The 22,573-nt window shown below is 43.9% G+C and overlaps 1 protein-coding gene across 2 annotated transcripts in view; it reads left to right on the top strand.

Annotated features, from left to right (window-relative positions):
* The first annotated feature begins 5,923 nt into the window (after nucleotides 1–5,923).
* Nucleotides 5,924–22,573, top strand: part of PIK3AP1 (phosphoinositide-3-kinase adaptor protein 1) — a 120,337-nt gene continuing 103,687 nt past the window's right edge. For both annotated transcript variants that reach the window (XM_086379326.1, XM_086379325.1), the window contains exons 1-2: nucleotides 5,924–6,065; nucleotides 16,176–16,592. In XM_086379326.1, coding sequence (XP_086235452.1) covers nucleotides 6,053–6,065; nucleotides 16,176–16,592 — 430 coding nt within the window. In that variant the 5' untranslated portion in view covers nucleotides 5,924–6,052. The remainder of the gene's footprint in view (nucleotides 6,066–16,175; nucleotides 16,593–22,573) is intronic.

Raw genomic sequence — 22,573 nt, 5'->3', positions numbered from 1 at the left:
GAATTGATGCTTTTGAACTGTGATGTTGGAGAAGACTCTTGAGAGTCCCTTGGACTGCAAGGAGATCCAACGAGTCCATCCTAAAGGAGATCAGTCCTGGGTGTTCACTGGTAGGACTGATGTTGAAGCTGAAACTCCAATACTTTGGCTACCTGATGGGAAGAGCTAACTCATTTGAAAAGACCCTGGGAAAGATTGAGGGCAGGAGGAAAAGGGGATGACAGAGGATGAGATGGTTGGATGGCGTCACCGACTCAATGGACATGGGTTTGTGTGGACTCCAGGAGTTGGTGATGGACAGGGAGGCCTGGCGAGCTGCGGTTCATGGGGTCACAAAGAGTCAGACATGACTGAGCAACTGAACTGAACTGAGAACAATTTACTCTCTCCTGAGCCCCTTACTTTATGCTGGTGTTGTTCAGTCACTAAGTCATGTCTGACTCTTCTGCAACCCCATGGACTGTAGCCTGCCAAGCTCCTCTGTCCATGGGATTTTCCAGGCAAGAATACTGGAGTGGGTTCCCATTTCCTTCTCCAGGGGGGTCTCTCAGACCCAGGGATCAAACCCATGTCTCCTGCATTGGCAGGTAGATTCTTTACCACAGAGCCACCAGGGAAGCCCTACTTTATGCTACAGTTGTCATATAGATAACATCTACATGTTTATAATATGTGTATCTGCAAGCAGAATCTGCTTTCTGACCATAATGGATCTAAACTGGAAATCAGCAACATCAAGCTATCTTAAAAAATAGCCAAATATCTGGAAATCTCACTTGTAAATTACCCATAACTTGAAGAAATTACAGGGGACATTAGAAAACATTTTTTACTAAATCATAACAAAAATAGAACATATAAAATCTGGGGGATGCAGCCAAAGCATTGAATGGGGTAAACTTATAGCTTTAAATGTTTATATCATAAAAGACGAATGGAATAAAAACAGTGGCCACATGTTCAACCTTAGGAAGCTAGATAAGTGCAAAGTGAACTCAAAGTAAATAGGCAGAAGGAAATAATAAAGACCTCAAATCAATGAAGTAGGAAACAAAAAATAGAAAAATTAGCGAACCCAAAAGTTGATTCTTTGGAAAGATTAATAAAATTGATAAACAGCTATTTAGAATGATAGAGATTGAGAGGATAAAATTGAGAGAGAAAGACAGAAGACACAAATGACCAATATCAGAAATAAAACAGGGGCTATCATTATGAATCCTACAGACATTCAAAGGATAATAAGAAAATATTAAGACTGATTTCATATCAATAAATTTTTGAAACTGATGAAATGGACAAATTCCTTGAAAAATACAACATATCAATACTGGCACACCTCAAGAACCCTGTCTTTTGAGGGGGCTATAGAACTGGCTAGCAAAACCTCACAAAAGAAATTTTAGACATGGCTAGTTTTAGCGGTTAAGTCTATTAAACATTTATGTCAAGTGTTCTCTGTTAGAAAATAGAGGAGAAAAGAATACTTTCAAACTTGTTTTATGAGGCCAGATTAACCTGGATACAAAAACTAACAAAAGATGTTACCAAAAAGAAAATTACAGACCAACTTCCCCCATGAACACAGATAGAAAAATCCTTAACAAAATATTAGCAAGTTGCTGCTGCTGCTGCTGCTAAGTCGCATCAGTCATGTCCGACTCTGTGTGACCCCATAGACGGCAGTCCACCAGGCTCCCCCCTCCCTGGGATTCTCCAGGCAAGAAGCCTGGAGTGGGTTGCCATTTCCTTCTCCAATGCATGAAAGTGAAAAGTGAAAGTGAAGTCGCTCAGTCTTGTCGGACTCTTAACAACCCCATGGACTGCAGCCCATCAGGCTCCTCTCTCCATGGGATTTTCCAGGCAAGAGTACTGGAGTGGGGTGCCATTGCCTTCTCCAATTAGCAAGTTAACAACATGTAAAAAGGATGGTAATCATGACCAAATGGGGTTTATTCCAAACATTCAAGATTGATTTAACCCTCTAGGAACTTGTGGCAGACAAAGATGAAACATCAGATTAAGGAAAACATTTTTCTACAATTGCTCTCTTTTACTAATAGGGAGGAAAAGTGGTCAGATATAGCTAAAAACACCAGACTAAGAATCAAGACCAGGATTCTAATCCTGGTTGTGCTTCCAACTCAGAGTATGTTAGAAAGGTCACTTTGCCTCTCTCGGTCTTAGTTTTCACACGTGTCCAATAGTGACCTCTTAGGGCCTTTCCCGTTTTAATATTCTAAGAGCATATGAGGCCAAGTCCTAAACTTTTTCTCACAGCTGCTTAAACTTTCTGCTTCAACACCTCAGAAGGAAGAAGTAGAAAACGTGCAAGACTTGCTTTCATGCACAAATGAAGACACCATCTGTGTGAGACTTGAAGTGCTGAGGACTCAAGGGAGACCCCTCACTTGAGAGCACCTGTGTGTCCTCAGGAAGTAGTTTTAATTTACTCTCTGAAGTCATCCAGTATGTCCTTATGCCATGGAAAAGACCATGGACTTAGGGTTTAGAATCAGTTGGATTTGAATCACAGTTATGCTAACTACTGAATGACCCTGGAAAAACTAACATCTCTGAATCTTAGTTTCTTTATCTCTGAAGTGGAGATAATACTTGTGATTCAGAATTATTTTGAGGGATGATTATAAGATAGTATAAGAAAATTCATGAATTATAGTTGGTGCTCAATAAATGTTAGCTTCCATTCCCATTTCAATAAAGAATTAAGTTTGGTTACGTATAGCAGAATACACAAATAATCATGGCTCTAGCAAGACAGAGATGTGTTTATTTCTCTTTCATGTAAAAGAATTCGAAGGTGGGAAGGCTGGAGTTTGTATGAGAGCGCCATGATCAGTAAGGAACCAGATTCTGTCCACCTTTGTTCTCTGCTCTCTTTAGTGTGTGACTTCCATTCACATGGTCATCTTGAAATCTAACAGGGCTGTCAGCTCTCCAGCCATCCATTCACATTCCAAGTAGGCGCTAAAGAGAGAAAAAGGCAAAAGGAGTATCTGGCAGCAGAGTTAAGCACACAATAGAGAACTTTGTGGATCCCGCAGCTAATAACTTCCACTTACTCCTTAGCCTCCTCTAAGTTGGGGAATGAAGTCTTTTAGTGGGGCATATTACTGTCTCCAAATAAAGGGGTTATTGTGTTACTAAGGACAATAGATATTGGGTATGCAGTCAGCGATCTCCACAGAACTCCTTTTTCCTGTTATTACAGTCACTTCGGTTTGGAGATCGTGGAACTGGCATGGAATAGGTGGTGTGGCTTCTGAGTCACAATTCATGACAAGAGAGTCAGCTCCTGTGTAGCACATGGATTTGAATTCAAAATCTAGTTTTGATCCTTCTAAATACGTAACCATGGATCAGGCAGATTACCTTTTTGGAGCCTAGTTTCTTCCCCTGTGAAATAGGATGATAATAACATGCCTACCTCACGGGTTTCAGGTAAAGATTCATGCAAGCTGAATAAGTGATCACACTCTGTGCAGAGCTGGCCACAGAGCAGATGCCCAACAATTTGTTTCCCTGAACTGGAGGTCCAGCCTGGAAATGGCCTCTGCCATTGCTCAAAATGCCCCAAGGAGACAAGTGGCAGAAACTTCATGGGGAGTGGCCATTTTGGTAGGTAAGGAAGGAACTCAAAAGAGGGCTAGGTTCTTAGGCTTTGTCTAAAAAGCTGCTTGTAATTGCAGAAAACGATCTATGTAAGTTCTACGAAAGAACTTCACAGAGTTGTGACAGTGCATTGATAGGGGGCTGGGGGTGGGTAGGAGGTGTGGCTGACAGGGTCTGGAGGCCAGAGAAATCCTGAACGTGAGGAATAGCTATCACGTATAGCAGATAGTAAGCTTACCTTCTCTTTCAGAATTCCAGGTCTGTGGTAGGCAGAATAATGCCCCTGTCCCCCAAAGATGTCCACATCCTAACCCCTAGAACCTGTGAATATACTGTTACACGGCAAAAGAGAATTAAGGCTGTAGACGATAATAAGGTTGCTAGTCTGCTGACCTTAAAAGAGGGAGATTTTCCTGGATTATCTGTGTGGGACCAATGTAACTGCTAGGCCCTTAAAAGCGAAAGGCAAAGGAAACACAAAAATATGTGATGAGGGAAGAAGGGTCAGAAAGATGTTATGTTACTGGATTTGAAGATTGAGGGGGGCATGAATCAAGAAATGTGTGTAATTTCCTCTAGAAGCTGAAAAAGGCAAGGAAATGCATTCTCTTCTAGAGACTCCAGAAAGGAACCAAAACCTGCCAACACCTTGATTTTAGCCTGGTGTGGCTCATGTTGGACTTCTGAAATATAGAAGAGTAAGATAGTCAGTCAGTTCAGTCACTCAGTCATGTCTAACTCTTTGCAATCCCATGGACGGCAGCATGTCAGGCTTCCCTGTCCATCACCAACTCCTGAAGCTTGTTCAAACTCATGTCCATGAGTTGGATGGCATGAGTTGGTCATGCCATCCAACCATCTCATCCTCTGTCGTTCCCTTCTCCTCCTTCAATCTTTCCCAGCATCAGGGTCTTTTCCAATGACTCAGTTCTTCAAATCATGTGGCCAAAGTATTGGCGCTTCAGCTTCAGCATCAGTCCTTCCAGTGAATATTCAGGATTGATTTCCTTTAGGATTGACTAGTTGGATCTCCTAGCAATCCAAGGGACTCTCAAGAATCTTCTCCAACACCACAGTTCAAAAGCATCAATTCTTCAACGCTCAGCTTTCCTTATAGCCCAACTCTCACATCCATACATGGCTACTGGAAAAACCAAAGCTTTGACTAGACCGACCTTTGTTGGCAAAGTAATGTCTCTGCTTTTTAATATGCTGTCTAGGTTTGTAATAGCTTTTCTTCCAAGGAGCAAGCATCTTCTGATTTTATGACTGCATCTTTTAATTTCATATCTTACTCATGTAAGATAATAAATTTGTTTTATTTTAGGCCATTGAATTTGTAGTAATCTGTTATGGCAACAGTAGAAAACTAGTTCTTGGACTGAACCCTGATACTTCCATTATTAAATGTCTTTCATTTCTTTCCACTTGCACAGAAAACCTATCTCTCTGTCATCTCTGCTCTCTGGACATCGCTGAGGGCTGCAAGGGCACAGCTCCCTTCAGATCCACTACAGAGCGGCAAAGGGAGGAGGATAAGACGTGGCAGGCGAGTGCGAGGGTTAAGGGAGAGCTCTAGCTCTGGTCTCAAACAGGCGTGGTATAGAACCTCGGGGAGGATGTGCTCTCTGTGGGAGTCTGAGTAAGAGATTTGGCTTCTTTCTTCAGCGCTAACCTGAAGGCCATGATAGGTGCTACCTCAAAGGCACAAAAGGCAATGACGACGATACCTTCCGTTTGACATATGAGATTATCATTAACGCTCTTGTGCCGTCCGGAGATCAGGAATTACAGGAAGGTCACTGGAGGGTAATCAAGGGCAACATCAAGCACCAGGGCCAGGTGCCAGAGAAGATGCCTCTTCCCCTTCCTGCCCCCTCCCCTTCCTGCCAGGGCAGCGGCTCAGGGAGAAAGCCCCAGGGAATGGGGAGATGGCTGGGCCACCTGTGCACACTGACAGCCCCCGCCCCAGATCGCAGAGGCCGTGCAGCTAACCCTTCTGCCTCCGTCCTCTCTCAATGCTCCCTCACTCGGGCTGCCCTTTGGTGGCCGACCCGGCTGATTTCACGGGGAGCGGGGCGCACGAAGCCCCTCTGCCTCCTCCCTACCCTGAGTGAGCGATGAGGGGAACGCGGGAGGCTGGCCGGCTGCGGGCCGATGGGGGGCAGTTCTCACTTCCCCTCCCCAACCGCCCGGGGAGCAGGTGCCGGGGGCCGAGCCCCGCCGGCGAGGCGGGCCTTGTGGACACGCCCTCTCGGCGAGTCCTCGCTGCCCCGCAGGAGGAAGCGCCAGAGCCGCGGCTGGTGCTGCGCGGAGCCGGGCGCGCCGCTCCCGTCCTGTGCCAGGGCCGCCGCCGAGCCCGCTCCGGCCCCGGCCCCCGCGCGCAGCGAGCCGGGCACGGAGGACCGCGGCCGGCGGCATGGCAGCCTCAGGTGCGTAGGCCGGACGCCAGTCCCTCTCCCCCGCCTCTCTTCCGCGCGCCCTCTCGCCGCCGCCGCCCGCCGTCCGCTGTCTCCTCTCGCTGTCCCCGGCTGCTCCCTCGGCTCGGCGCGGGATCTGTGTTCTGTTCTTTCCTCTCTTCTTGTCGCAGACTTCCCTCCCCAACTTTCTCACGTTCCCCTTCCCAAGCTGTTGCGCGATTCTCTTCGGCCCCTGCCCTACCTTCCCCTGTCCCTCATCTTCTGAGTCTCCTTTTCTCCCTCTAGCACTGGCCCTTGAGCTTCTGAGGGTCGATCTCCCTGTTGAACTAACTCTGTGAGCCAAGAGTCAAATTTAAAGAATGTGGAGAGCCCTCTGGTCTCTCCGCTGGCTAAATGCTTCTCTTCGGATCCTATCGGGCCAATAGGGGGCGCTCAGACAGTCCGAGTTTGGAGATGGGCTTTGGGCCGCCTTCCTTAACCGGCTTCCTCTTCCTTCCTGGGCTTTTTTTTTTTTTTTTGTCTAGAATTTTGGTAGGACTCTAGGAACACCACTCCTTTAGTTTTACTTTTCTTATGTCCTTGTCAGAACTTTGGGGACTGGGGATAGGTGAGGGTAACTGGGTAATCTACCCATCAAAAGGTGCCAGGAGTCTGTTCTAATTAGCCTTGGGCTCCCTTCTGGTCCATAAAGTGTACCCTTGGCAAGCCTCTCACTCACTGAGATCCAGAACAAGCACAGTAATGATGATGAGAATAGAGACAACCAATGAGCACTAACTATGCAATGGAGTGGATATTGTGCACCTAAATATGTCCTCACTGGTGACCAGGACACCCTAATCTCTGCTCTCAAGGAGTTTATAGTCTGTGAAGGCAAGCCATAAGTAAAACAGGGAATTATTAAATGAGAAGATTAGAGTTACCATGTTTGCAAGTGCGTTTACTAGTATTTTTCCACCCCATCTTACAATGTTTTAGTAGAGATAACATGTGAAAACAGGATGTAAAATCTTCTTGAAAAATAATATCTAATTGGCTGGGAGGACGTGCTATATTTGGAGAAATTGTGGGCAGATGCTAGAATGAAGGGCCAGCTCTCCCCAGGTGCCCTGAGATAGTCTTCTAATTGTGACTTGAAAGAAAAGGCCAATCAACGGTGACAGTTCCCTTAGATTTGGTAACGCAAACTTCGTATTTAAGGGAATTGGGAAGGTAGCTAACCTTAGCCTCCTGGTTCTCTAGCTGGGCACTAGAGGTTAGAAGAACTTGTACTATGAATAAGGTAATAGTAGGTTCATAGTCCACACAATCCATTTGAAAGCCCGTGCAGAGTTAACTGCTGCTGCTGCTGCTGCTAAGTCACTTCAGTCGTATCCGACTCTGCGACCCCATAGACGGCAGCCTACCAGGCTTCCCCATCCCTGGGATTCTCCAGGCAAGAACGCTGCAGTGGGTTGCCATTTCCTTCTCCAATGCATGAAAGTGAAAAGTGAAAGTGAAGTCGCTCTGTCGTGTCCGACTCTTCATGACCCCATGGACTGCAGCCCACCAGGCTCCTCCATCCATGGGATTTTCCAGGCGAGAGTACTGGAGTGGGGTGCCATCGCCTTCTCCGGCAGAGTTAACTAGAGGGAATCAATTCATTCAACATATATTTATTGCAGGCACAGTTCTAGGTGTCAGGTGTATATTTAATAAAGCAGACGTAAGCCATGACTCCTTGAAGCTTATGGAACAGCGAGGGAAGGCAGGCAATACACTGAATAAGGAAAGTGCCATGTGCCTGCGTGCTTAGTCATGTCTGACTCTTTGTGACACCATGGACCATAGCCCTCCATGTTCCTCTGTCCATGGGATTTTCCAGGCAAGAATACTAGAGTGGGTTGCCATTTCCTCCTCCAGGGGATCCTCCCAACCCAGGGATTGAACCTGTATCTCCTGTGTCTCTGGCATTGGCAGGCAGATTCTTTACCACTGAACCAGCGGGGAAGCCCAAGGAAAGTACATTATGTGATGGCAAAACAGTAGAGAGGTAAAGGGGGTTGGAGATACATTTTTAAAGGAAGCTGCCAGGTTAAGTCTCATGGAGAAAGGGGCATCTGAGCAAAGACCTGAAGGAGCGCAGGAGAGGAGGCATGTGGGGGAAGAGGGCTTTAGGCAGGGAAACAATAAATGGGCGGATATGACATATTTCTGGAACAGGGAGCAGGCCAGAGTGGCCACAGAAGGTGGGTGACTGGGGAGAAGTAGGAGATAAGATCAGTGATGCTCCCACCTCCGTCTATTGCTAGGAACAGTTCCTGGGCTGCTTAGACCAGGAAATAGCATACTTTGGGTGGAGAAAACCACCCCCGACCAGTGTCCAGTAGGCGTGGCCAAAGGGGCTAGAATTGTGTGCTTCTATTCTTACAGGGATTCAAGCCCGGTGGCCAAACCTGGGCCCATTTATGGGCTCTGTAGTGTCTGTAATCTCTTTATGTCTGTAATGGTTAAAGCTGTCAAATCTTCTTGCCATAAACATCCTTTGTGGTGAGTCACCACTCCAGTTTCTGAAAGTGGAAGACTTTCTGAGGTCTGGAAGTACCGGGTCCCATGGTGGATGGCACACTGGTGGGAGTGGTGAGACTGTCTCTCTGTCAGGATGCTGTAGTCTCTGGAGCCATCCAGGCCACTCTCCTATGTGTCTTCCTCTTTTTCTCCTCTTCCTTTGCCTCTTCGCAGGGTTAAAGAATCATGGGTTCGATCCCTGGGTCGGGAGGATCCTCTGGAGTAGGAAATGGCAACCCACTCCAGGATTCTTGCCTGAAAAAAATCCATGGACAGAGAAGCCTGGTGGGCTACACTCCATGGGACTGCAAAGAATCAGACACAATTGTACAACCATCATCACAGTCAATTTTAGAACATTTTCATTACCTCAAAAAGAAATTCCATACGCTTCAGCCATCACTCCGTTGTTCCCTCTTCCTCTCTAGCCTTAAGTTCTACTTTCTGTCACTGTAGATTACATTTCCCTACTCTGGACTTTCATATAAATGGGATTATATATTATGTGGCCTTTTGTGACTAACTTCTTTCACGTTGTACGTTTTCAAGGTTCGTCCAAGCTGTAGCATGCATCAGTACTTCGTTTCTTCTTATGATCCAATCATGTGGTCTTCTTCAATTCCCTTCCACTGGAAGGATGAGCATTAGTTTCTTTCTCTCTTTTTTTTTTTGGAAATGCATATTTGCTTGTTGAAATTGAGGAGAATCTTGACTGTCTGAAAAACACTTGGAAAATGAGGTGAAATGAAATGGAGTCAGCCTACCCTGGAATATTCTGCAGGCTTCTGATGATGTCTGTTGTATTTACTCTTGAGAGAGAGGAAAGAGAAGCCATAAGTGATTTTCCCAAGTGGCCAAGCCTGGTTGAGTGAAAACTAGAATCCTTTCCTCTGTGTATCAGCCTCTAGGTATTTGAAGGAAGCTCTCATACCTTTTCCTACCCCCACAAGGCTTCTCTTACCTCTAGATCCTTCTTCCATTCCTGGACTTACAGGACAAAAGAGCTTGAAGGGACCTAAAGTTTTTTTGTCATGTTACCTTCTGTCTGATCCTCAAAGTCCCTCAGTACTCCTGTGAAGTCTCTAAACTTGAAACTTTCAGAGTCTGGAAGCTCCTCATGTTGTTTCCAGATCTCTCCCTATTCGAGTCGCCTTCCTTGTGTCACACCCTGCTTCAATATGGTGCCCAGATTCAGACTCGGACTCCAGGTTGGATGAATGGAGTGGTCTGGGCTGGATAGTTTGAGGAGCTGCCAAGCTCTTTCTTCTCAGGTCTTTTCTGGGGTGGATTCTTAAAAGGAAGCTGTCTTTCGGTCACTGTGTTTCTTACCACCACTGTCACTCCCTGTTGCCACCAGCCAGCCCTGCCTCTGCTGTTCTCCACTCCTTTCTCCTTTGATAGCCAGTCCTGGTCTCTAAGCTCCTCAAGGATAGAGATCCTTCCTTATTTCTGTCTGGAATTTATGGACTCCTTATTGGCTCATGTATTTCATTTCTCTAAATAAACAAACAAAAATGAAGGAAGGATTTGGCACGTGTGAAGAAGTGACTTATGATTAAAGGAAGGGACTCATTGAAGAAAAGGGTGTCCCTACGCATGAGAGAGAGTCCCCGACAAAACATTTAGTCCCAGCAGGTTGTGGAAGGACTTTGACTTCCACTTTGGACTTTTCTAGAATTTCCCCAAGTTTCAATTTCAGCACCAGAGTGAAATTCAGGAAGGTGATAGATCTCGTTGTCCTCATTTACACTGAGGCAAAATTGCTTAGACAGAGTATATTGGTCTGAAGTCACACCAGGAGTTGGTGACCAAGTAGGTTGTGATGTTAACTAGCCTGAGGTATTAACCACTTCCTTCTCAAGTACTAGCATACCTCATTTTATTGCACATGGCTTTATTGCGCTTTGCAGATATTGCGTTTTACTTTTGACGAATTGAAGGTTTATGGCAACCCTGCATCAAGCAAGAATGTTGGCGTTATTTTTTTTTCCAACAGTGTTTGCTCACTTCCTGTCTCTCTTTCACATTTTGGTAATTCTTGCAATATTTCAAGCTTTTTCATTATTTACTATATTTGTTATGATGATTTGTAATCAGTGACCTTTGATTTTACTATTGCAAAACATGGTTAAGGCTGAGAGGGTAGTATTTTTTAGTGATAAAACATTTTTAAATTAAGGTATGTACATTGGGATTTTTTTTTTTAGACTTAATGTTCTCACACAGTTAACAGACTACACAGTATAGTATAACTATAACTTTTATATGCACTGGGAAACCCTCAAATTTGGGAGACTTGATTTTGCGGTATTCGCTTTATTATGGTGGTCTAGAACCAAACCTTCCATGGGGTCGAGAAGAGTCGGACATGACTGAACGACTTCACTTTCACTTTTCACTTTTCACTTTTCACTTTCATGCATTGGAGAAGGAAATGGCAAGCCACTCCAGTGTTCTTGCCTGGAGAATCCCAGGGACGGGGGAGCCTGGTGGGCTGCCGTCTATAGGGTTGCACAGAGTCAGACACGACTGAAGCAACTTAGCAACAGCAGCATCAGAACCAAACCTGCAATTGCTCTGAAGGATGCCTATACTTTCACTCAAAGGGGGTGAGTGAAATTTAGCACCAGAACCTCAGGAATGAGACATTTTAAGTAGATTTCCATTTAGAAGAGTCTAACTCTGGGAAAGACTAGAAATCTCTTCAAGAAAATTAGAGATACCAAGGGAACATTTCATGCAAAGATGGGCTCGATAAAGGACAGAAATGGTATGGACCTAACAGAAGCAGAAGATTTTAAGAAAAGGTGGCAAGAATACACAGAAGAATTGTACAAAAAAGATCTTCACGACCCAGATAATCACAATGGTGTGACCACTCACCTAGAGCCAGACATCCTGGAAAGTGAAGTCAAGTGGGCCTTAGAAAGCATCACTATGAACAAAGCTAGTGGCGGTGATGGAATTCCACTTGAGCTGTTTCAAATCCTGGAAGATGATGCTGTGAAAGTGCTGAACTCAACATGCCAGCAAATTTGGAAAACTCAGCAGTGGCCACTGGACTGGAAAAGGTCAGTTTTCATTCCAATCCCAAAGAAAGGCAATGCCAAAGAATGCTCCAACTACCACACAATTGCACTCATCTCACACTCTAGTAAAGTAATGCTCAAAATTCTCCAAGCCAGACTTCAGCAATATGTGAACCATGAACTTCCAGATGTTCATGGTGGTTTTAGAAAAGGCAGAGGAACCAGAGATAAAATTGCCAACATCTGCTGGATCATGGAAAAAGCAAGAGAGTTCCAGAAAAACATCTACGTCTGCTTTATTGACTATGCCAAAGACTTTGACTGTATGGATTACAATAAACTGTGGAAAATTCTGAAAGAGATGGGAATACCAGACCACCTGACCTGCCTCTTGAGAAAACTGTATGCAGGTCAGGAAGCAACAGTTAGAACTGGGCATGGAACACAGACTGGTTCCAAATAGGAAAAGGAGTACATCAAGGCTGTATACTGTCACCCTGATTATTTAACTTATATGCAGAGTACATCATGAGAAACGCTGGGCTGGAAGAAACACAAGCTGGAATCAAGATTGCCAGGAGAAATATCAATAACCTCAGATATGCAGATGACACCACCCTATGGCAGAAAGTGAAGAGGAACTAAAAAGCCTGTTGATGAAAGTGAAAGAGGAGAGTGAAAAAGTTGGCTTAAAGCTCAACACTCAGAAAACTAAGATCATGGCATCTTGTCCCATCACCTCATGGGGAATAGATGGGGAAACAGTAGAAACAGTGTCAGACTTTATTTTTGGGGGCTCCAAAATCACTGCAGATGGTGATTGCAGCCATGAAATTAAAAGACACCTACTCCTTGGAAGGAAAGTTATGACCAACCTAGATAGCATATTGAAAAGCAGAGACATTACTTTGCCAACAAAGATTCGTCTAGTCAAGGCTATGGTTTTTCGAGTGGTCATGTATGGATATGAGAGTTGGACTGTGAAGAAGGCTGAGCGCCGAAGAATTGATGCTTTTGAACTGTGGTGTTGGAGAAGACTCTTGAGAGTCCCTTGGACTGCAAGGAGATCCAACCAGTCCATGCTAAAGGAGATCAGTCCTGGGTGTTCTTTGGAAGGACTGATGCTAAAGCTGAAACTCCAATACTTTGGCCACCTCATGCAAAGAGTTGACTCATTGCAAAAGACTCTGATGCTGGGAGGGATTGGGGGCAGGAGGAGAAGGGGACGACGAAGGATGAGATGGCTGAATGGCATCACTGACTCAATGGACATGAGTTTGAGCAAGCTCCAGGAGATAGTGAAGGCAGGGAAGCCTGGCAATCTGTTATCCACGGCATCACAAAGAGTCAGACATGACTTAGCAACTGAACAGACTCCTTAGAAAAGTGGTATAAATCACTCATATCTACATAGTCAGGCAATGTACTGTTGCTGCTTTCCTGCTAAGACAATCAGTGCTCTGAGACCCAAGTTTCCTTCTTAAGGGTATTTCTTAAGTACCTTTTAAGGGTGCTCTCAGAAATCACTTTCTTCCTTCTTCCTCACTCTTTAGCCATCACTTGTCAACCCTGTTGAAAACATTACCCCTTGTTTCTCCATCACTAATGTATGGGACTACAGCCAGCCTCTTCTGAGACCTTACTCTCCTTCTAGTTCTTTTGCACAAACTATTGACATGATATTTGCTAATATATTTGTCTCTGTGTGTATGTGGAGGGAGGGTATGTGACTACAGCTTCTTACTTTTATACTTTTAAGTAAACCCTGAGCACAGCATCACTAACTTTGCATCCTTAATACTATAATGAAATGTAGTCTTGCACACTGCCTACCTGATGGGCCATATTCATGACCATTCATATACAATTACCCTTTACATTTAGAAGAACATTTGCTTCTTAGTATAAAACAGCCACGTAGGGAGGAGGAGCATAAAGAAGACAGATATATTTGGATGTTAATTCTGCTTGTTCTCAGTATGAGCTCCATAGTTATGTAGATTTGCCAATTTTATTCCTTTAGTAGTTCAGAAATTATTTTCCCATCGAGGTTCAAAGAAATATTCTACACAGAAGAAAAAAGATTCAATTGGCAAAGATTTCATTTTATGGAAGGCTGCACCACTGATACATTTAAATTTTGTCCTTGATCTACTTAACTCTGGAACCAGAGTAAGCATTCCTAAAAGGGACTGTTTTATTCCAAACTGAGGAAACAGACCATGTTCAGAATTGAGTTTGCTACAGAGCTACAGACGTCCATGGTGTCTTCAGAATTGCTGACTTTTATTCCAGTCTCAAATTGCCTTCTTTTAAAATTTGCGCACCTTCCCTTCAAAAGGACTCACAGGCTGATGCTCTTGTTCCTACTGGAAACCTATTGGGTTTTATATTAGTACTGAATGAGGGGCTCCGAAAAGAAACAGCACATTTTTGTTTTATTTACTGTTTTAAAAGATTTGGTACTGTCATCCTGGGGGGGTATCAGAACTGTGTTGGGTTTACATTTTATATGTCATTATTTTTATTTTGAATATGGAGATGGATGGGGCCAGGAACGGGACTTCCTTCCATGATGTTTTCAGAGCTGAGAAGCTCAGGTCTTGCCCCAGTCCTGCCTCTGACATTGAGATAAATGTGGCCCAAGGATGGCATTTAATTGTGCTAATCCACAACTTAGATGAATCCTATTTCACGAAATTCCCTGCTTCCATCTCTGAGTGGGAGGAGGGCTCCCTATTGCCTTGTAGATTCGTAGGTGCTTCTCTGAGCTCACCCCTTCCAAATCCCTTAGAATAGTTCATCGAATTAATGGGAGATGAGGACTCACAAGTGTTACGTTAAGAGCCAAGCTTCTTTGAACTTCCATAATGGAAAACAAGAGTTATTGCTCGTAAGATTCTTGACAGAATTCCTGATGGGAGGTAGCAGGTAAAGTCGGCAAGAGGATGGGATAGGAAACCAGGGGGCAACCTGAGTTTCAGTCCAGACTCTGAACTAATTTGCTGAATGTAAATTTAAATAAATTCCTTTATCTTCTCAGATGAAGTATATCTTTTATCTGTAAATGAGGAGTTTGGGATCACTTTGTGATCCCCCAAAGATTCAGCACATCTCTGAGGCTTTGGACTCCGTTTCTGGCATTTGTGCTTTATTACAGGAAGAAGAAAGCCTGTGTGACAGACCATGTGGTGAGGGGCGCCTTATAAAAGACACTGTATAGGTCAATGTGTTAGTTCAACCATGGTTACCTTTACGTTAATGCACTGTTTATATTACTGGAAGGATAATGACACCGGCTGCCAATCACTTGGTATTAGGAGAAGGCGATGGCACCCCACTCCAGTACTCTTGCCTGGCAAATCCCATGGACAGAGGAGCCTGGTGGGCTGCAGTCCATGGGGTCGCTAGGAGTCAGACACGACTGAGCGACTTCACTTTCACTTTTAACTTTCATGCATTGGAGAAGGAAATGGCAACCCACTCCAGTGTTCTTGCCTGGAGAATCTCAGGGACAGGGGAGCCTGGTAGGCTGCCGTCTATGGGGTCGCACAGAGTCGGACACGACTGAAGCGACTTAGCAGCAGCAGCAGCAACCAATCACTGAGGGTTTACTACATGCCAACCACTATGCTCAGTAATTTACATAACATATTTAATTCTCACAAAACACTGATAAATATTGCCTTTATATTGCCATTTACAGATAAGTACATGAGGTTTAAAAAATGTAAGCAACTTGCCCAGGGTTTCATGGCTACTACTTCAGAAAGCCAAGATGCTAAGTCTGGCTGCCTGATTCCAGATCTGTGCTTGTAACCACTGTGTTTGGGAAAGCTAGGTTCTGGGATCAAACTGAAAGTGTTAGGCGCTCCGTCATGTCTCTTTGTGACCCCATGGACTGTAGCCCATCAGGCTCCTCTGTCCATGGGATTCTCCAGGCAAGAATACTGGAGTGGATAACCGTTCCTTTCTCCAGGGTATCTTCCCAACCCAGGAATCAAACCTGGGTCTCCTGCACTACAGGCAGATTCTTTACCATCTGAGCCACCAGGGATCAAACTGCCTCGGTTCAAATTCTAACTCTGCCACTGGGGCTCTTGGGTAAATTATTTATTCTGCCATACCTCAATTTTCTCATCTTTAGAATCTGGCTAGTAGTGGTACCTTGGAAGGTTGCTGTGATGATCTAATGAATTTTCTAGGCAATAAGCTGGAATGTAGTAAGCTCTAAGTAAGTGCTTGCAGTTTCTTTCATCATTGTCATCCTATACTACATCAGCCATTTGCAGGAGAGGATACCAGCAGAAGCAACAGCGTATGCAAAGATCTAAAACAGCATGGGGTGTTTGGACAATGGCAGGGAGTCTGGAATGGTAGGAACACAGGCTGTAAGTGGGAAAGAAGTTGGGCAGATATGCTGGGGGTGGAGCATGAGAGATTGTGGGTTCCAGGCCCCTCGTCTGGATGGTGACTCTTGCAGGTCATGGGAAGCCCTAGTGGGAGCAGGCATGTTAACATGCTTTCGTGTCTCCTTCTTGCTCAGGGATGCCGGGAGGATGCGACATCCTCATCGTTTATAGCCGAGATGCTGAGGAGTGGTGCCAGTACCTCCAGGACCTTTTCCTTTCCAGTCGGCAGGTCCGCAGCCAGAAGACGCTGACTTACAGGCTGAGCCCCAAGACGTCCTTCTCTGCCGAGGACCTGAGCTTCTTTCTCCATGTGCGCTGCGTTATGGTGCTGCTCTCTGCGGAGCTGGTGCAGTGCTTCTGCCAGCCAAGCTTGCTGCCCCTGCTGCAGAGAGCCTTTTACCCTCCACGCCGCGTGGTGCGGCTGCTCTGTGGGGTACAGGATAGCGAGGAGTTCCTGGACTTCTTTCCAGACTGGGCACACTGGCAGGAGCTCACCTGTGACGATGAGCCTGAGACTTACGTAGCAGCTGTGAAGAAGGCCATTTCTGAAGGTAAGTGTCTCTTCTGGAGTACAGATATGCAAGCCCTGGAAAAAACGACCCATCCAGGCCTCAGGCATTTCAGGCGAGACGTTGTGGTGTTAATGGTCATCATTCCTATTACAGACTGAATCTAGACCTCACTATGCTAAGAGCCCCAGTCGTATTTACTGGTTTAGAGCAGCCTATTTCTGGGATGGGATTGTCCCATCCCAGAATAGGGTAAGGTTAGGTCTCCTGGATAGGGTAGAATAGGGTGGGTCTCCTGGACCACAGGAAAGAAAGATGACACTTTTCCTTGGGTTCTGTGCTAGGATAAGCCCTCTTTTTAGAATTGTCTACACCCCAGAAGACATTGGACAGAGACTCCAGCCTAGACGGCAGTGGGGGTGGGAGTCTGAGACTTAGTTTGGTGGGGATGTGAGGACTATGACTTCCAACCTTCCTGTTGCAAGCCACTTCCATTTTTTATCATCAGGTGACCTTAAGATTTTGGTTGAAAAGGTGTCACTTTTGGGTAACATGGTTATAGAGAAACACATGCCTTCTCTATTTTCCACCAGCCTAGTTTCTGTCCTTTGCCTTGTTTCTCCTTTTCAAATGGGAGAATTCCGAGCCTCTCTGCCAGGACTAATGACTTCAGTGGCCCCAGGAAGTATGACAAATGCTCCGATTAGCAGTACCGGAAGATGTGCTCTGGGATGGATGTGTGTCACAGCTTTTCTTCCTCTTTTTGATTTCTATTTTTTGCTTCACTGTGAGCTATGAGCAAGCTATGTGTTTATCTTCTATTCTCTTGCCATTTGAGCTCTGATACACCTGATGCCAGCAAAGAAACCTGGAAAATAATGGAGCGATGTAACTATGCTCAGTTATCCCTGGTGTGCCTTGGGCATTAAAATTTGACTCATCCACCCCATGTCGTTTGATTTGTGAATCAAGAATTCACAAATTCTTAGTGACCTTAAAAAGCTAGTAGAGTTCCTAGATATTTTTATCCCAGGAATGGCCTGCTCCAAACCAATAAGTATGACCAGGTGACCTAACACAGTAGGATCCCAGGCCATTCTGTAATATAAATGACAAGTGTGAGTGTAGAAGATGTCTCACTTGAAACTCCCGGGACCTGGATTTTTCCAGAGTTTACTTATCTTTACTTCAGAAGGACACAAGGATAGAAAAAAATGCATAATTCATACTTGCACGATTGTACTTCATTGGTTTGAGGGGTCTGCTGAAACTTACAGAGAAGTCAGGTACAACTGGTTGTTGCAGCGGACGAGCTTCTGTCACTGCTTAGCATGAGCTTATGATCTGGTGGGCAGGCTGCTGTGACCCACCTGTCCATCATCCCACACACCATGGCTGTGTTGTTACTGTACTGGCCTCATGGCGTGTGCGCTAACAGACTGGTCTTTCAAATACTACAGTGGTATTGTTTTTAAAAATAGATGCTAAAAGGGATTCTCTGACTATTGTTTGGCAGTGTCTGATGTTCAGATGCCTAGATAAATTGATCGCTTATAATATTATACTTTTCACTAATGACTCTGGCTCAGTGTGCTGTGAGCCCTTAGCTTCAAGTGTTTCAGAAGGAATGACATGTTTCACAGTGGTATTTCTGTTCTGAAAGCAAATAACCTCTCATCAGAAAGAGATATTTTAAATGGGAGATTAAAACCAACTGCTTAGTGGAAAATCTGGGTGGTTCAGAATCAATGGAAATGTAGGGACAAATGGAATCATAGAAAACTGTATGAGGCAGGATGGCTTGTGCCTCCAATGTCATTTACTTATCTGATATTAGATTTGTGAATTTGGGGATTTGAGGTCTCTGTGTGGGGAGGCTAGAATGGCTTCGGTTTGCTTTGGGAATGTCCATGGCCATCACCCTCAGTTGGCCCAGAAATGGGGGGCTGTATCTCTGATTTTTGTGCTGAACAAGCTTTCTTAACAAACGGAAGACTTAAAGTCTAATGTTGTAGCAAAAATGAGTGACGACACTCTATTGCCTGGCTCCGATGCTAACTGGATGCCCAATATTGGGCAATCTATGTAGCCTCTTTGGGTTTCAGTTTCCTTTTTTATGGGACTTCCCCAGTGGCTGAGCCCGTAAAGAATCTATCTGCAATGCAGGAGACCTGAGTTTGATCCCTGGGTTAGGAACATCCCCTGGAGAAGGGAATTAGCTACCCACTCCAGTATTCTTGCTTGGAGAATTTCATGGACAGAGGAGCCTGGCAGGCTACAGTCCATGGGGTCACAAAGAGTCGGACACGACTGAGCATCTAACACTAACACTTCCTTCTCTTTAAGAGGCGGGCTTACACTTGTTCTAAGACACTTTCCAGGGCTGAAACCTATGAGTCCCTTAGGCCAGAGAGTCTCAAATACTTTTGAAGCACCACCATCTTGTCCTATTTCATACCTGCTTTGACTCCCCAGAAGCTTAGAGCTAAAACAGTATTTAAGGATCAAATTATCCCTATGCTATGTTTCTGGTATGAGTATGTCCTTAGTTATAGTCTGTATAACTTGTGATAATTTATTTTAATATCCCTCTTGTACACATGAGGTTTTCCTAAGGTAGTTCAAAATAAAAGTCAAAAATAAAATTTTCATACACCCCACTAGTACAAGCTGGCCCAGTCCTATGAGAAATAAATACATGAAACTTGTTTCTTTGACTTTCTCTGTTAAAACAATTCCAGTGGGAGACATAATGGAAAATTGATAATGGGGATGCACTAATGGTAGAAACAATAATTGTGGGGTTACTGATTGTACAGCTATTAAAAGCTACAGGGAGACACATTTCAGGCATCTTTCTAATAACTGAAGTGTGCAAAGATGGGATGGGTGGCCCTTGGAGGTGGTAAGTTCTACATCACCAGGAGTGTGCAAGCAGAGACTGCCTGTATGGTGTAAAAGGAATTCATCTTTGGAACCATGGTTATACCATGTGACCTTCACAATCTTTGATCATAAAATTCTCTTACCTTAAGTTTCTGGGGGTTTTTTGCTAGGGAAACATGTCTATACTGAATCCAGTCTTCCTCCTTCACCAGATTTTCCTGGGGTTTCTAATTCCCAACTGAAGAAATATTGGTCATATTCCTACTGTAACCCCAACAGAAAATAGCAGGGAAAAAGATTTCAATTCATAATCTATGTAACCCTTGAAAACAGTAAAACTCCAAGAATATTTATATACATATATATTTTTTAAATTTTAAGGTCTTTTCTGAGAAAACGTGATGAAATGAAATTTTTATTTTAAGGCAGGGCAAGAAAAAATTAAACATCAAACTCTCTCTGTATTTGGATCTCTCCTCCCCTCCCACGTGTACAGTGGGCATCCGCATTGTGCATTGACCCACGTTAGCCTGAGTTTCTCAGGAATGGGAGTGCCTTCTTGACCATAAAGATCAATTTTTTCTTTCTTCTGACACTAACAATGTAACTTAAAATAATACTGTTCTTTCCCAGCTTTGTATAGGGTCATGATGACTTGTTGCTTGCTTTGTCTGTGCCTACCTGGACCATGTATCCTTGATGAACTTTATGTAAAACATCAGCATGTCATTTTGATGCACAGTCCTTTGTCTCAAAAATGTTTGTGACTGTGCCTTTGACTTCTAGCAGGTAGGAGAGTTCTTAGAGCTTTCTGAGAATCTACTTGCTAGGTTATAATCCTCCGTATGGCTCAAATAAAATTCTTTTTGTCTTCTTAACTTGATAATTAGTTGAATTTTTGTCAACAAATATTACTATTTAGTAAGATATTCATTGAGACCATTTAAAATTTAGGCTAAATTTTAGACCACTTAAAATTTAAAATAAGGCTTAAAGATTAAAAGCTTTAGAGAATAGAACTGGTAATAGAAGTAATAATTCCAGAAACTGGGATCGATTGTGGTGGTTGTTGTTCGTGTCTAACTCTTTTGCCACTCCATTTACTGTAACCCACTAGGTTCTTCTGTCCATGGGATTTCCCAGGCAAGAATACTGGAATGGGTTTCCATGCCCGCCTCCAGGGGATCTTCCCAACCCAAGGATTGAACCCACATCTTCTGCATTAACAGGCAGGTTCTTTACCACTGAGCCACCAGGGAAGCCCTGAATGAGGTTACAAGTAGTTAATTATACTTTCTCTTGCTGCTGTGTTATCTAAATAAGTACTTCTCAAACTTTAATGAGGGTGGGAAGACCTGGGATTCTTGTCAATATACAGATTCTTACTCTATGAGTCTGGATGGGACCCAAGATTCTGCATTTCTAACAAGCAACCAGGTGATGCTGATGCTGCTGGTTAGGGGTCTGCTGAAAACTGAGCTAAGGTCTAAGTCACCCTTCCTTTGTCAAGTCAGTTGTCTTGTACTTCTGTTATGCCTGAATCATTTTCTCAGATATCTACTTTTCTGGAAATGAAGGCACTATCTCATAAGGTTGACTCCTGGACCAGTGTTTACGTATAAAATAAGACCAGTGTTTGGTGCTTAGGCCAGTAGACTTCAGGATAGGGCTCTTGAGTTCTCTTCCTGGTCCTTGACTCACAGATTCAATATGTTAGCTCTGACAGCTTTCAGCCTCTCCATTTTCCAGATGTAAATGGTCCTGACATCGGAATGGGGGTATACTTCCATCACAGTCCTTACTGCTTCTTCATTTAACAGGCGTGTTGATCATAATTACTATGCCACTAAAAATGTTTGGGAGGTTTTATTTCCTACCCCCTCTCTCCAAATTTGTCAGTCACCTTAAAACTGAGCAGATGTTTTAATTATAGAGGCTTCAGTGTGTTGTAACAGCCAGTTTATTTCCCAAGGCCTTCATCTGTAAAATGATGGGGTTGGACAGGTGATTGGAAGGTTTCTTCCAGTACCCCAGCACTGTAAGATATCATTGTGAGTTTTCTGGGCAAATTACCCAGAACCTTTTAACCTGTTCAGTTTAGTTCCAAAATGTTTGCAGGGTTATATACCCAGGGCATAGAAGACTGTACTATTGTTCTGAATTGTTTGGATTTGTTAGGTGATTATTTTAAAATAAGGAAGTGAGAAAAACCAAGGTACAGCACCGAGATTATTTCCTCTTTTTATAGGCGCTCTATTTTTCTTTTTTTTTCAGGCGCTCTATTCTTTACTGCAAATCTCATTGGAATGTAAAAATAGGTTCTGTTAGTCTGTGTGGGAGAGGTCTTGATGGGTGACACCGAGTTTTATTTCAAAAGTTCTCATAATTTAGTGTGTCCATATTTGTGTGTGTGTGTTGGGGGGAGGGAAGCGCTGAACCAGTTCCTCCAGTATCATTCAGTACTACGTTGGAGATCTTGTCTGCTTTCTTATATGTATTTTCTTTTTACCTCCACTATCTTTTCTCATGCCCTTTGTGCTTCTCATGCCCAGAATCATCATGAATTTTGCCTTTTTCACATGGGGAAAATTTAGAGGGATTTGTCCACATCTGGCCTTCCTTTGTTGATATTAGTATTCTAATCTGATTGTTAAACTGGAGTTTAAAAGGAAAACAATTGAGATACAAATACTTTTAGCTAATCAGATGGATTCCAAAGTCTTCTCCCAGATTTAAAAAGGAACATTTTCTTTTCTGAAATAAAATACAATTGACCCTGGAACAACATGTGGGTTAGGGGTACTGACTCCCCTGCCCCCACCCATGTAGGCAAAAATCTTTGTGTCATCCTTTAGTATTGGTGGGGGATTGTTGCCAGGACCCATGTAGGACACCAAAATCCATGGATGGTCAAGTCCCACACAGGCCCTTGGTATCTGTGGTTCTGCATTTATGGATTGAACCAACAGGGGATCATGTAGTTGATCATTTTTATTGAAAATAAAATCTGCGTATAACTTGTCAGTGCAGTTAAACCCATGTTGTTCAGAGGTCAACTGTAATGTATGTTTATCATAATGTTTAAAAAAGAAAATGAAAAATACACCTGTAGGCTATTTCCAATTTAAAAAATAATA

The sequence above is a fragment of the Bos grunniens genome, chromosome 26, assembly GCF_055505025.1.
Source record: "Bos grunniens cultivar Pamir isolate PY7600 chromosome 26, Bosgru_T2T1.0, whole genome shotgun sequence".
NCBI classification, from domain to species: Eukaryota; Metazoa; Chordata; class Mammalia; order Artiodactyla; family Bovidae; genus Bos; species Bos grunniens.
The sequence above is the reverse complement of the archived record's forward strand: the minus strand, read 5'-3'. Positions and strand labels throughout refer to the sequence as shown.